This window comes from Protobothrops mucrosquamatus, unplaced genomic scaffold (assembly GCF_001527695.2).
Source record: "Protobothrops mucrosquamatus isolate PMUCROS unplaced genomic scaffold, P.Mucros_1.0 scaffold_209, whole genome shotgun sequence".
NCBI lineage: Eukaryota > Metazoa > Chordata > Lepidosauria > Squamata > Viperidae > Protobothrops > Protobothrops mucrosquamatus.
In genome coordinates this window covers 633,146-645,575 of record NW_015386285.1, presented here as the reverse complement: position 1 = coordinate 645,575, position 12,430 = coordinate 633,146, and the positions used below count along the sequence as shown (strand labels likewise).

General features: G+C 42.2%; 1 protein-coding gene across 1 annotated transcript in view; it reads left to right on the top strand.

Annotated features, from left to right (window-relative positions):
- Positions 1-1,083: 1,083 nt before the first annotated feature.
- Positions 1,084-12,430, top strand: part of XYLT1 (xylosyltransferase 1) — a 67,106-nt gene continuing 55,759 nt past the window's right edge. The window contains exons 1-2 of the mRNA XM_015826353.1: positions 1,084-1,236; positions 11,638-12,166. Of these exons, the coding sequence (XP_015681839.1) occupies positions 1,084-1,236; positions 11,638-12,166 (682 nt within the window). The remainder of the gene's footprint in view (positions 1,237-11,637; positions 12,167-12,430) is intronic.

Below are 12,430 nucleotides of genomic sequence, written 5' to 3'. Positions count from 1 at the left end.
AATCTGTTCCTTTGGTTGATTGTTCTCACAGTTGCCTGGTGGTTATCAAACAAGAGCTCCTTTGACTTGTTGTGTTGGCCTCAACCAGTGGTGTCCAACCTTAAGACCAACTCCCAGAATTCCCCAGAGAGCATGAAATGTTATTTGCTAAAATACAGTAGCTTTACATCCAAGCTTGGCAACTTTAAGACCTGTGGATAGTTGCCAAGCATCTGAATTTTGATAACGTGACCATGGGGATGCTGCAGTGGTCATAAGTGTAAAAAAATGGTCATAAGTCACTACTTTGAGTACCATTGTAATTTTCAATGGTCACTAAATGGACAGTTGTAAGTCAAGGGCTACCTGTAGATTTTGGTCCACCATTCTTGGTGAGATTGAAATCCTTTCTAGCCTGCATTTTTTGTGTTCCTCTAAAAGCAACCGTACCTATCTTGGAGGCAGAGTACCTAAACTAAAAGCAGCAATTTTGTGACAATGGAATTCAGTCCATTAATATATTTTAATTTAGTCTGGTTTTACTGTCCCAGTGGGTGCTATATTTTGCCTTTCTTTGTCATGAAAAAGGACAGAGCAGAAAATCCGAGTATAATTGGTCCCAGGTTAGTATCTTTAGAGGTTTTGTTCCCCGTGCATTTATCCTGAAGTTCTTTGTTATTTTTTTTCCCCCAAGTCCATAATTCTTCTCTTAAAGCAGAACCGATGGAGCAGAAAAATGCCCAAATAGAAGCTTTTGACATTAAAACATTGAATGATTTGATTACTTCATACGTAGCTGTAATCAACAGTGGTCTATAATTACCCAGTATAATTATTAAAAACAGGCTGTGGGCAATTGATCGCTGTCCTGTTTAGCTTAGTGTGAAATTTGCATCTTGGGAATATCAAATCCAATTACCAGAGGGTCAAGAAACGGAGTGATGTAGCTCAACAGAAGAACATCTGTGTTGCCTGCGGAAGTTTGTTGACTCAATTCCTTGCCACTTGGAGCAGAAGCTGGAAAGACTGAAGAATTATTGGTGGCGTTCTGCCTTCATGCTAAGCTGTAGATGGGTATCTACACAGCCTGTGAAAACCTGGAGAATGGTTGGTGCTAGTTCCCACATCACGCTAAATTATAGATGGGTTCACACAGCCTGTTGGTGGTGGTCGTTCACACATCAGGCTAAGCTGGAGATGGGTCCACACAGCCTGCGGAAACTTGGAGAATTGTTGGTAATGGTTCACACACTACCCGTAAGCTGTAGTTGAGTCCATACAGTTGTTAAAACCTGGAGAACTGTTGCTAATGGTTCACACATCGTGCTAAGCTATAGATGGGCCCACACCGCCTGTGAAAACCTGGACATTTGTTGGTAATGGTTCACACATCGCGCTAAAGTGTAGATGGGTCCACACAGCGTATTAAAATCTGGAGAATTGTTGTAGTTAACACCAACAGGCTAAGCTGTAAATGGGTTCAAAGAGCTTTTTAATACCTAAACTTGGGCTTTCAAAACAGCACCACAGTCCTTTTGGTCAGGTAACATGCTGTGCTCAAACGAATAAATACTATTGATGTTTTCTATGGTAGTCTCTGTCCTAACTGATTTTTTCCCCTTCTCCCTGAGCATGGCTGCAACATCTCAAAAATAGACTGGATGTCCATTTGACTGAGATGGTATAAGGTCTCCTGCCTTGAGCAGGGGGTTAGACTAGAAACCTCCAAGTTTCCTAACTCACTTTTTGGGGGGGGCATTGTAACTTTGAACGGTCACTAAATGAACTGTGGTAAGCCGAGGACTACTTCTGGGTCGTTTGAACTCTCACACGTGTGGGTCTGGTTGTTTGCACCCTTTCCTGCAGCCCAACTATAATAATGATGATGATGATGATGATGATGATGATGATGATGATGATGATGATGATGATGATGATGATGATGGAAGGTACCTTGGAGGTCATCTAGTCCAACCCCCTGCTCAGGCAGGAAACCCTATACCATTTCGGACAAATAGCTGTCCAGTCTCTTCTTAAAAACTTCCAGTGTTGGAGCATCCACAGCTTCTGGAGGCAGGTTGTTCCACTGGTCAATTGTTCTCACGGTCAGGAAGTTTCTCCTTAGTTCCAGGTTGCTTCTCTCCTTGCTTAGTTTCCACCCGTTGCTTCTTGTCCTGCCCTCAGGCGCTTTGGAGAATGGCTTGACTCCCTCTTCTTTGGGGCAGCCCCTGAGAGATTGGAACACTGCTATCATGTCCCCCCTCCTCCTTCTCTTCATTAAACCAGACCTACCCAATTCCAGCAACCGTTCCTTATATGTTTTAGCCTCCAGTCCCCTGATCCTCTTTGTTGCTCTTCTCTGCACTCTTTCTAGAGTCTCAACCTCTTTTTTACATCGTGGTGACCAAAACTGGATGCCGTATTCCAAGTGTGTCCTTACCAAGGCATTGTAAAGTGGTATTAACACTTCACGTGATCTTGATTCTATTCCTCTGTTAATGCAGCCTAGCACTGTGTTGGCTCTTTTGGCAGCTGCCGCACACGGCTGGCTGCTGTTTAAGTGATTGTCCACTTAAACTGGTCCAGTTTCTCTTTCCCTGCCTGCCTAGAGCAGTCGCAAACCCAAACAGGTTGGGCGGATGCCGCCGCGAGGTTTGGAAGACAGCAAAACAAACGCCTGCTTCAGTTTAATAAATCTCCAAGCTGGTGTCTCCAATCAGAGCGCTCATTCGGCAGCAAATTTAGCTTCCACGCTAAGCTCTCCTTGAGGCCTGTCGCACTCTTATTTTTAGCCCAGCTGCTTCTAAAACCAGAGCCAACACGGGCACGTGCTGAAAAGCTTCTTAATGAAAAGAGACCGGGGGGGGGGGGGGNGGGGGGGGGGGGGGGGGGGGCGCAGAGAGAAGACACCCGTACAAATAATGTTATAATAGAGGTAATTTTGGCAGTCCGGCACAGGAAGAACCCTGCTCTCAGTTTAAGATAAAAGATAAATTATTGACCTGACAGGTCTGATTGGGAGAGGAGAGAGCAGTGCAAAAAAAAAAGAGAGAAAAGACTACACGCTCCGTGGTAGAGTTAGAGAGAAAAAAATGGATATTTAGAGAAGGCATTTCAAAGCATCTTAAGAGATATTTAACACCGTCTGGGCTGAACCACCCTCTCTCTCCCCCTGCCTTGAAAAAATGTAATTTAAGAGGAGAAGAAAAATCCTCAGAAAACAGGTTGTGTTTCAGCGAAAGGCTTTTCAGAAGGGGTCACCCAGCTTTCTCATTTGGTGATGGTCCACAAGATTGGCGTTAGCGCCTGGCATGATCCAAAAAGAAGCCAGGGTGCCCTGGAAGCCCCCTAGAGCTGATCCTCTGGGGAGGGAGGGAGGGAGGGAGGAAGAGGATGGAAGATCCTTGGTGCTCTCTGAACTGGGTGGTTTTCTTGCAGACATTTCATTACCAAACTAGGTAACATCATCAGTGCTAATGTGAAACATCTGGAAGAAAACCACCAAGCTCACAGAGCAGCAAAGACACCTAATTTCAACCCTTTATTGGAGGGATGATTTTCTGGAGATGGATGGATGGATGGATGGATGGATGGATGGATAGGTGTAGACTATGCAAAGAGGCCTCTTTAGATCAAAGGTTAGATCATGGATGGTTCAGGAATTCTGGGAGTTGGAAGTCCACAAGTCATAAAAGGGTCATCATTCTTACCCTTGCGATAGATAGATAGATAGATAGATAGATAGATAGATAGATAGATAGATAGATAGATAGATAGATAGATAGATAGATAGATAGATATAGAAGATAGAAAGATAGCTAAAGATAGATTATGATTATAATCTATAGAAATAGATTATGATGATGATGATAGATAGACAGATAGATATAATAGATAGATGATAGAGAGATATAGATGATAGAAAATAGCAAGATAGCTAGAGATAGATTATGATTATAATCTATAGAAATAGATGATGATGATGAAAGATAGATAGGTAGATAGGTAGATATGTAGGTAGATTGATAGATGATAAAAGATACATAGATAGATAATATAAAGATGTTCTTTATATATTTTTCAATCCTACAGGATCGATCTGTCTCAGTCTGTCTGTCTCTTTGTCTATCTATTTATATCCATCTTCTATCATCTATCCAATTGCTATCTTCTGTTCATCTCTCCACTGGACTACACATTTACAGGACAATTCTATTGAACAGAACAGGTCTAATTTGACATGTGGACAGAAATCAGCAAAGGAATCGCCGAATTCATTCACCGAATTCAACAATGAGCTAGATCCAGCCTATAATGTTAAAAAGAAAAAGAAAAAACCCAATGGATCCAATTGCATGGTATTTTCAAGGATCAGTGTGTTAGGTTAATATCAACCAGGAGAAAAAAAATCTAAAGCTAGAGGAACTCCTAGACGCGCATTAACTGAAATATTTCAAATGGCAAAGTTGGAAAAAATTCAGAGGCTGAACTTTGAAGAGGTAAACATGGAAGATAAGATTTATTAGAAGACACTAACAAACTGAACTAATTTAAAACTTGGAATGAAATGTACCAAATGGAACTCGATCGATCATGTTGAATTAGATATAACGAACTGCCTGGATTTAATGAACTAGATTTACCCAATTTATTGGAATTCACATTGGCTGGTACCGCAGGATGCTGAAACGTGTTGGGTAGTCTTACAGAAGCTATTAGCAAACGGAATTAAAATCGAATTTGGAATGAAATTAATTAAAGAAAGCTATATGGATTTGTATTGAAACTGAGCTAATGAACACTGGCAATAAATAAGGCTGCAGTGAGTTTATTAGAACTGGGATAGTGAAGAGACAGGCTGTACAATTAATCTGAAACCCTACACCTTTATACCTGCTTCTTTGGAATAAACTCAGACCCACATTTTATGAGGCTTGTTTTTTTAATACATGGGCATAGTCTTTGGGGATATATTTATTAAAATTAAAGAAACGGATGGGATATGAAAGTAGATCCATTAATTTGGGGTCAGCAGTTGAAAATGAAAAGAAGGACTAGCAGGTATCATAATAGCAGATTTAGATATTAAGGGGATGCCACAAAGAAGAGGAGGGGTCAACTTATTCTCCAAAGCACCAGAAGGCAGGACAAGAAGCAACGGATGGAAACTGATCAAAGAGAGAAGCAACCTGGAATTAAGGAGAAACTTCCTGACAGTGATTAACCAGTGGAACAGCTTGCCTCCAGAAATCGTGGGTGCTCCATCGCTGGAGGTTTTTAAGAAGAGACTGGACAGTCGCTTGTCTGAGACGGTATATAGGTTATTCTCCTGCTTGAGCAGGGGGCTGGATTAGAAGACCTCCAAGGTCCCTTCCAGCTTCTACTCTAGTCTACTCTAGTCTACTCTATTCTAAAACAGAGATGGGGGAATGCAAAGACATTTCCAAGAAAGAAATCAGAAAATTGGCAACAGAAATTGAGACTTGACGTTGCCAAGTCAATAAGCAGATCTGGATACACCAACGAATTTCTTCTTTTACAAGGAGAGCTGCTTTTTTCCTCCCCAAATCAGTGAGATGCTTTTTAATGAAATTTGAAAAACAGTGCAAATCTTTGCAGGTTACGAAGGTGGAAATACAGTTGCAAACTGAGCAATTAAGGTGTTGCGTTTGAAGTAAAAAGGAATTCCACCAAGTCTACAGAGATTTATAATTCCTCTGATTGCATGTTTCCAAGCAGGTGCAATTTTAGCATTTAATATTTTTTTTTATGTCCCTCTTGAAGAAAAGGGAAAGAGGGAGGAACTGAGGCAGCGTGTTTACTGCATTCCACTTGCCCGTGAATACTCGGAACGCACGACACATTTTAATTTGTAAAAAGGTGGTTTGGGAAGCCGTTTCAGAAAGGTGCTGCTTAGATGTATTACTGAATTAGTTCGGTTTATTACCTTCAAAAGATGCTGTTATTGAATTTACACCTGGAGAACTTGCATAAAAAAGGGTGCAGGGACATTGAGCATTATGTGAACAACTGCCAGATTTGAATGTGTTCCAACAAGTTCTTGCTGAAAAGAATTAAAAGGTTTTTGCTTCTGGTTTCACTTAATAGATTTTTATTCTTACATCTAAATCGTAGATTAAGCGAAAGGTCAGTTTTTGTCAGGCTCCAAAAACCAAGACAGACATGGTGTGATTCTTCCAGGTTTTCTTTATTGTTCTTCACCCTTCGACAGAATCTTGCCAAAGTAAAGGTTAGTTTAGTTGGGAACTGTTAGGGAATAGTTGGGAACTATTAAGCTGTCTTCATCCTCTTTTCTCTGAGAGTCCAGACTACAGGTAGTCCTCACCTTACAACTGTTGGTTTAGTGGCCATTTGAAGTTACAACAGCACTGAAAAAAGTGACTTATAACTGTTTTTCACACTGAATGGAATATAGAATAGAATAGAATAGAACAGAACAGAATAGAATAGAGTAGAACAGAATAGAACAGAACAGAATAGAACAGAATAGAGCTGGAAGGGACCTTGGAGGTCTTCTAGTCCAGCCCCCTGCTCAAGCAGGAGGATCTATACCATCTCAGACAGGTGATTGTCTAGTTTCTTCTTAAAAATCTCCATTGATCGAGCACCCACGATTTCTGGCGGCAAGCTGTTCCACTAGTTAATTGTCCTCACTGTCAGGAAGTTTCTCCTTAATTCCAAGTTGCTTCTCTCTTTGTTCAGTTTCCAACCATTGTTTCTCGTCCTGCTCTCTGGTGCTTTGGTGAACAACGTGATTCCCTCATCTTTGTGGCAGCCCCTCAAATACTGGAATATTGCTATCCTGTCTCCCCTATTTCTTCTTTTCTTTAGACTAGCCAAACCCAAGTCTTGCAGCCGTTCTTGTTATGTTTTAGTCTCCAGGCCTTGGATCATCTTAGTTGCTCTTCTCTGGATTTTTTCCCAAACCCTCAACCTCTTTTTTGTGCTTTGGTGATATGGTGACCCAAACTGGCTTAGAATTGTTGCAGCCTCCCCAATGGTCATGTGACCAAATTTCAGACGCTTGGCAACGGACTCATATTTACCACGGCTGCCGTGTCCCGAGGTCCCGTCCCTTTGGCGACCTTCTGACAGAGCAAAGCCAATGGAGAAGACAGATTCACTTAACCACTGTGTTACTAATTTAACCATTGTCTCGCTTAGCAACATAAATTTGGGGCTGAATTGTGGCCGTAAGTCGAGGACCGCCCGTAGGTGCCATCCCATTCTCGTTTCGGGAACGAGGTTTTCAGAGTGCGCCTCCAGACTCTGAATGTTCGGGTATTTATGAAAATGCCATTTGACTTTCCCTCTTCAAAAAAAAGTAAATAACAGAGAGGAATAAATAAATAGTAAAGAATTAAGCGAGGGGAAGCATATGGACGAAGCCAATGTCATAAGCATCTGCTCTCTTCTCCCATCTGCTCTTTTTGGCCTAGCTCTCGTTTCCCTTCTGCCAAAATGGGGAGGTTTTCAAAGAAGTTCAGGATGATCAGAGTCCATTCGGCTATTCTGTTTTCCACGCTTGAATTCGAGAAGACAAATCTCAGGCTTTCCTCTGATGCAGAACGGCTGTTTGAGGACTTGGAAGCCATCAGCCTCCCCCAAAACAACAACAACAACAACAAAAAACCCAGGGTTTGCTGCAAGCTGTTTTGTTTATCTCAAAATCTGTTGCAAATAAACATTTTAATGTGTCAGGCCCCAGCTTTCTGGAAACGCAAGGCAGTTGCCCCGTCATGCAGAGGATGAGAAAATGGAAAAGCAAAGGCAAAAAACTAGCCAAGTGAAAAAAGAGAAAAAAGGGGGGGGAAAGCCTGAAAGCAACTACGTACCTTTATTTGTTTTTTATTTATCAAATTTATTGGCTGCCCATCTTAACCACAGGGCAACTGTGGGCTGCTTACAAAATTACCTCTTCTCCCCCTGGCTGGCAAGGATAATTAAAACTAACCGCACAGCCCACTTCTGTGGTTTGCAAAATGTTGCCCACAAACTGGGAACGCTGGCTTGATTCCCGCTTAGCAGGAAGAACAAACCGTGGTTTTGCAACCCGGCTTTTTGTTGCAAACCCCTTTGAGAGGCATCCACTTTAATGCAGCCCTGGGAAAAGACTTTGGGAAAAGTGCTTTGTTTAGTCAGATCTCCTGATCCGAATATTTGCACAGCCTTAAAACAGAATGGCAAAAGTGAAAATCACCTTTGCTTTCTTTGGGGTCCTTTGCAAGCCACAGTAGAACCGTGTTTCAGCTTTGCTCAAGAGTGTCTGAAGCTGAAGACCATGGAGCAAAAGGAAGGAAAAAGAAAGTGGTGAAAGACACCCGTAATGCAGATCAAAAAAAGATACAAGGCAGTCCTTGGATTTACAGGAATCAAGATCACGTGAAGTAATGCTAGGCTGCATTAACAGAGGGGTAGAATCAAGATCACGTGAAGTATTAATACCACTTTACAAGGCCTTGGTAAGGCCACAATTGGAATACTGCATCCAGTTTTGGTCACCACGATGTAAAAAAGATGTCGAGACTCTGGAAAGAGCACAGAGAAGAGCAACAAAGATGATCAGGGGACTGGAGGCTAAAACTAACATAAAGAACGGTTGCTGGAATTGGGTCTGTCTAGTTTAATGAAGAGAAGGGCAAGGGGTGACATGATAGCAGTGATCCAATATCTCAGGGGCTGCCCCAAAGAAGAGGGAGTCAAGCTATTCTCCAAAGTACCTGGAGGCAGGACAGGAAGCAACGGATGGAAACTGATCAAGGAGAGAAGCAACCTAGAACTAAGGAGAAACTTCCTGACAGTTAGAACAATTAACCAATGGAACAACCTGCCTCCAGAAGCGGTGAATGCTCCAACACTGGAAGTTTTTAAGAAGAGATTGGACAGCCATTTGTCTGAAATGGTATAGGGTTTCAGGGGGTTGGACTAGATGACCTCCAAGGTCCCTTCCAACTTCTTCTTCTTCTTCTTCTTCTTCTTCTTCTTCTTCTTCTTCTTCTTCTTNTTATTATTATTATTATTATTATCTGTTCAAAGTTAAGGCACTGGGAAAAAACTGATTTATGACCGTTTTTCACACGTGCCTTGCAGCGTTCCCATAGTCACGTGATTCAAATTCAGAGGATTGGCAACTGACTCATATTTATGACGGTTGCAGCATCCCGGGGGTCATGTGATGACCCTTTGCGACCTTTTGACAAGCAAAGTCAATGGAGAAGCCAGAGTCACTTAACCATATTACTAATTTAACAAGTGCAGGGATTCACATAGCAACTGTGATAAGAAAGGTGTTAAAAAGGAGCAAAACTCACTTAGCCACCGTCTCCCTTAGCAACAGAAATTTTGGACTACATTGTGGTTGTAAGTCAAGGACCACCTGTGATCTGCTGGAGAAATCCTCCTAAAAGCAGCGGTTTCTATAAAAGACTTGTTGTAGATTAAGAGCATAAATGGATCATATTTATGAATCTTTGGGGACTTGCTTCTCCAGAACTGTTATGCTTGGCTTTTACATTTTTTTGTAGGCTTTCCAAGATTTTGCTCATATATTTTGCAGCTGAAATATTGTTTCTGTGACTAACCGGCAAGCATCCCTGAAGAATAGGAAGATGAATGATTAAGGCGACTCAAGCCAAGGGGGCAGGAGGTTTGGGCTTAGCCACCACAGATGGAGCTCAAGTGATGTTCATTCAGTGGTGGGATTCAAAGAGGTGAACAACTGGTTCTCTGTGTGGATTTCAACACAGCCACCCGAAATCTCAGCTGATTTGGGATTCTCAGGGTAGACGTGTATGGACCTTTCCATGCCTGTAGATCAGGGCTCTTCAAACTTGGCGCCTTTGATGACTTGTAGACTTCAACTCCCAGAATTCCTCAGCCAGCATGCCTGACTGAGGAATTCTGGGAGTTGAAGTCCACAAGTCATAAAAGGGCCAAGTTTGAAGACCCCTGGGGTAGATGCTGGATTGCAAAGTCTTTACTCTGTGAAGCCCAAAGCGAATTGTTGATGGACAGTAAACCTCTGGATCGCTTTTGATCACAGTTCTATCTCATGTTTGTTTTTGTTTTTTTGTTTTTTTTTTATTAAAAGTTTTAAATAATTTTCCATACAACATCCCACTTCCCTCCCCCCCTCTCCCCCCCTTCGCTTCCCAGAGCTGGTTACAGGGTTATAAAAACAGAATCATAAATTAAATAACATTACCCAGATATACTACAGTCAAATCTCATCCACACCTACTTTAATTCTGCAAAATAGATAGATCTTAACACTTTTCCAGCAAAATAATAATATAATTAAACATTATTACTAAAAATAATATAAATTCATCCACAATAAACTATTAATAATATTCTAAAATTTACTCATAAGCTAAGTAATGCTTTTCAATCTCGTATTTTTTCTGAATATAATCAATCCATCTTCTCCAAACCAAAATATATTTTCCTTGAGTTTGATCCTTCAAATAAGCGGAATTTTTTGCCATTTCTGCTAAATTAGACACCTTAATTCTCCATTCTTCCATAGTAGGCAAAGAATTTTTCTTACAATATTGCGCTACCAGTAATCTTGCAGCTGTTATAAGATTCGACATCAAATTCATTTCTTTAGCATCCAAATCTTCCATAATACCTAGCAAAAATAACTGCGGTGTAAACTTTATCTTTTCTTAAAAATATTTTGAATATTCCACCAAATCTTAATCCAAAATGCTTTTATATCCCTACACATCCACCAAATATGAAAATAAGTTGCATGACCTCATGTTTGTTTTTGAAGCAAGTTGGTCCACGGGTTACGTTTCTGTCGGGGAGTGGTCTTTCAAGAAGGGTTCCGGTGAAGGATGGAGATGTAATCACAGGTCAGCTAGCAATCTTGGTTAAAAGTAAGGACTGTAACCTCAACCCTGAGAGCCTTGGAATACCCCTGATCACCAGTTCACCCTCGACTGAAGACGGGGTTTTGTCTCCTGCAAATGTCAGGTGAAACTGACTCGCACAAATCAAGCAGATGCATTGGAGGAACAGCAGTAACTTGTGTTGAGTTTGGATTTTATAAAAGTTCACCCGGTCTTCCATTTTTTGGGTTCTTCTTTCTGTTTTGTTGGAGGGTTTCCTAAGGTTTTTTTTGTTTTTTGTTTTTTAATGGAGTGGTTCTAGTTAATCCAGTGAGCTGTATCGGCGGCATCTGCTTTTGAAGACGCCATGATAGTTTAGGGAAAGCAAATGCTAGCAGGGTGATAAGCAGATGCTACTCAGTCAATGCAAGCTTTAAACGAGTGTTAGTTCTAGAGAATGTCCTTATTCTGCTTTCTCCGTGATCTGGGAGATAAGCCAATTTGGAACTAATCTAGCGCAGTTCTGTTAAGCAGTGAGGCTCAAAATTGGGGATCACCAGATTATAGATCACGTGTAGATCCCTCCTCCTCCTCTTTTTTCCTCTCCTCCTTTTCCTCCATTCTCCAAACCCCTCTCCCTTCTAGCACTGATGAATCCAAAGTGCCCTTCTCCAGATAAGTCTTGGAAGCACCTGGAAAACTCAATAAAAATAGACCGGTGTATTCTTGTGTGCCTGTGCAGTTGGAAATACACTGTTGTAGCAACAGGTCCTAATCTTTCTTTTCCCCCTTTTTATAGGATGGCTACTTTTCCCACCGGCCGAAGGAGAAGACACGCACAGACAGCAACAACGAGAACTCTGTCCCCAAGGACTTTGAAAACATTGACAATAGCAATTTTGCTCCCCGGTCCCAGAAGCAGAAGCATCACCCAGAACTGGTGAAAAAGCCCATCAGTGCACAGAAGGAGCGCCTACGGAGAAAGCTAGAACAGGCGGAGAAAGCCAAGGAGAACGCTCTCCTCGGGAAAAACTCCAACGAGCGGCCGCCCTTGGGCAATTCTGCCCCCAAACCCAACAACAATGGCAACCCTTTGAAAGACACCCCAAAATCCCCCAGACAGCCTCATGTGAAACGGGGTGGGAATGGCTCTCCTGAGCTTGGATACGATCAGCTGCCAAAATGTGACATCTCAGGCAAGGAGGCCCTCTCGGCCCTCTCCAGGGCCAAATCCAAGCAGTGTCGTCAAGAAATTGCCGAGACGTATTGTCAACACAAGCAAGGGAAGCTGATGCCCGAGCAGGTGACTCGTTTCTGCCCGCTGGAAGGTAAGTTGGAGAGGGGAAAGGAGAAGGGTCTCCCAACAGCGTGTCTGTTGGGAAGAGCCGTGGTGGCACAGTGGTTAGAATGCAGTACTGCCAAGTGCCAGCAGTTTGATCCTGACCGGCTCAAGGTTGACTCAGCCTTCCATCCTTCCGAGGTCGGTAAAATGACCCAGATTGTTGGGGTCAATAGGTTGACTCTGTAAACCGCTTAGAGAGGGCTGTAAAGCACTGTGAAGCGGTATATAAGTCTAAGTGCTATTGCCCTTC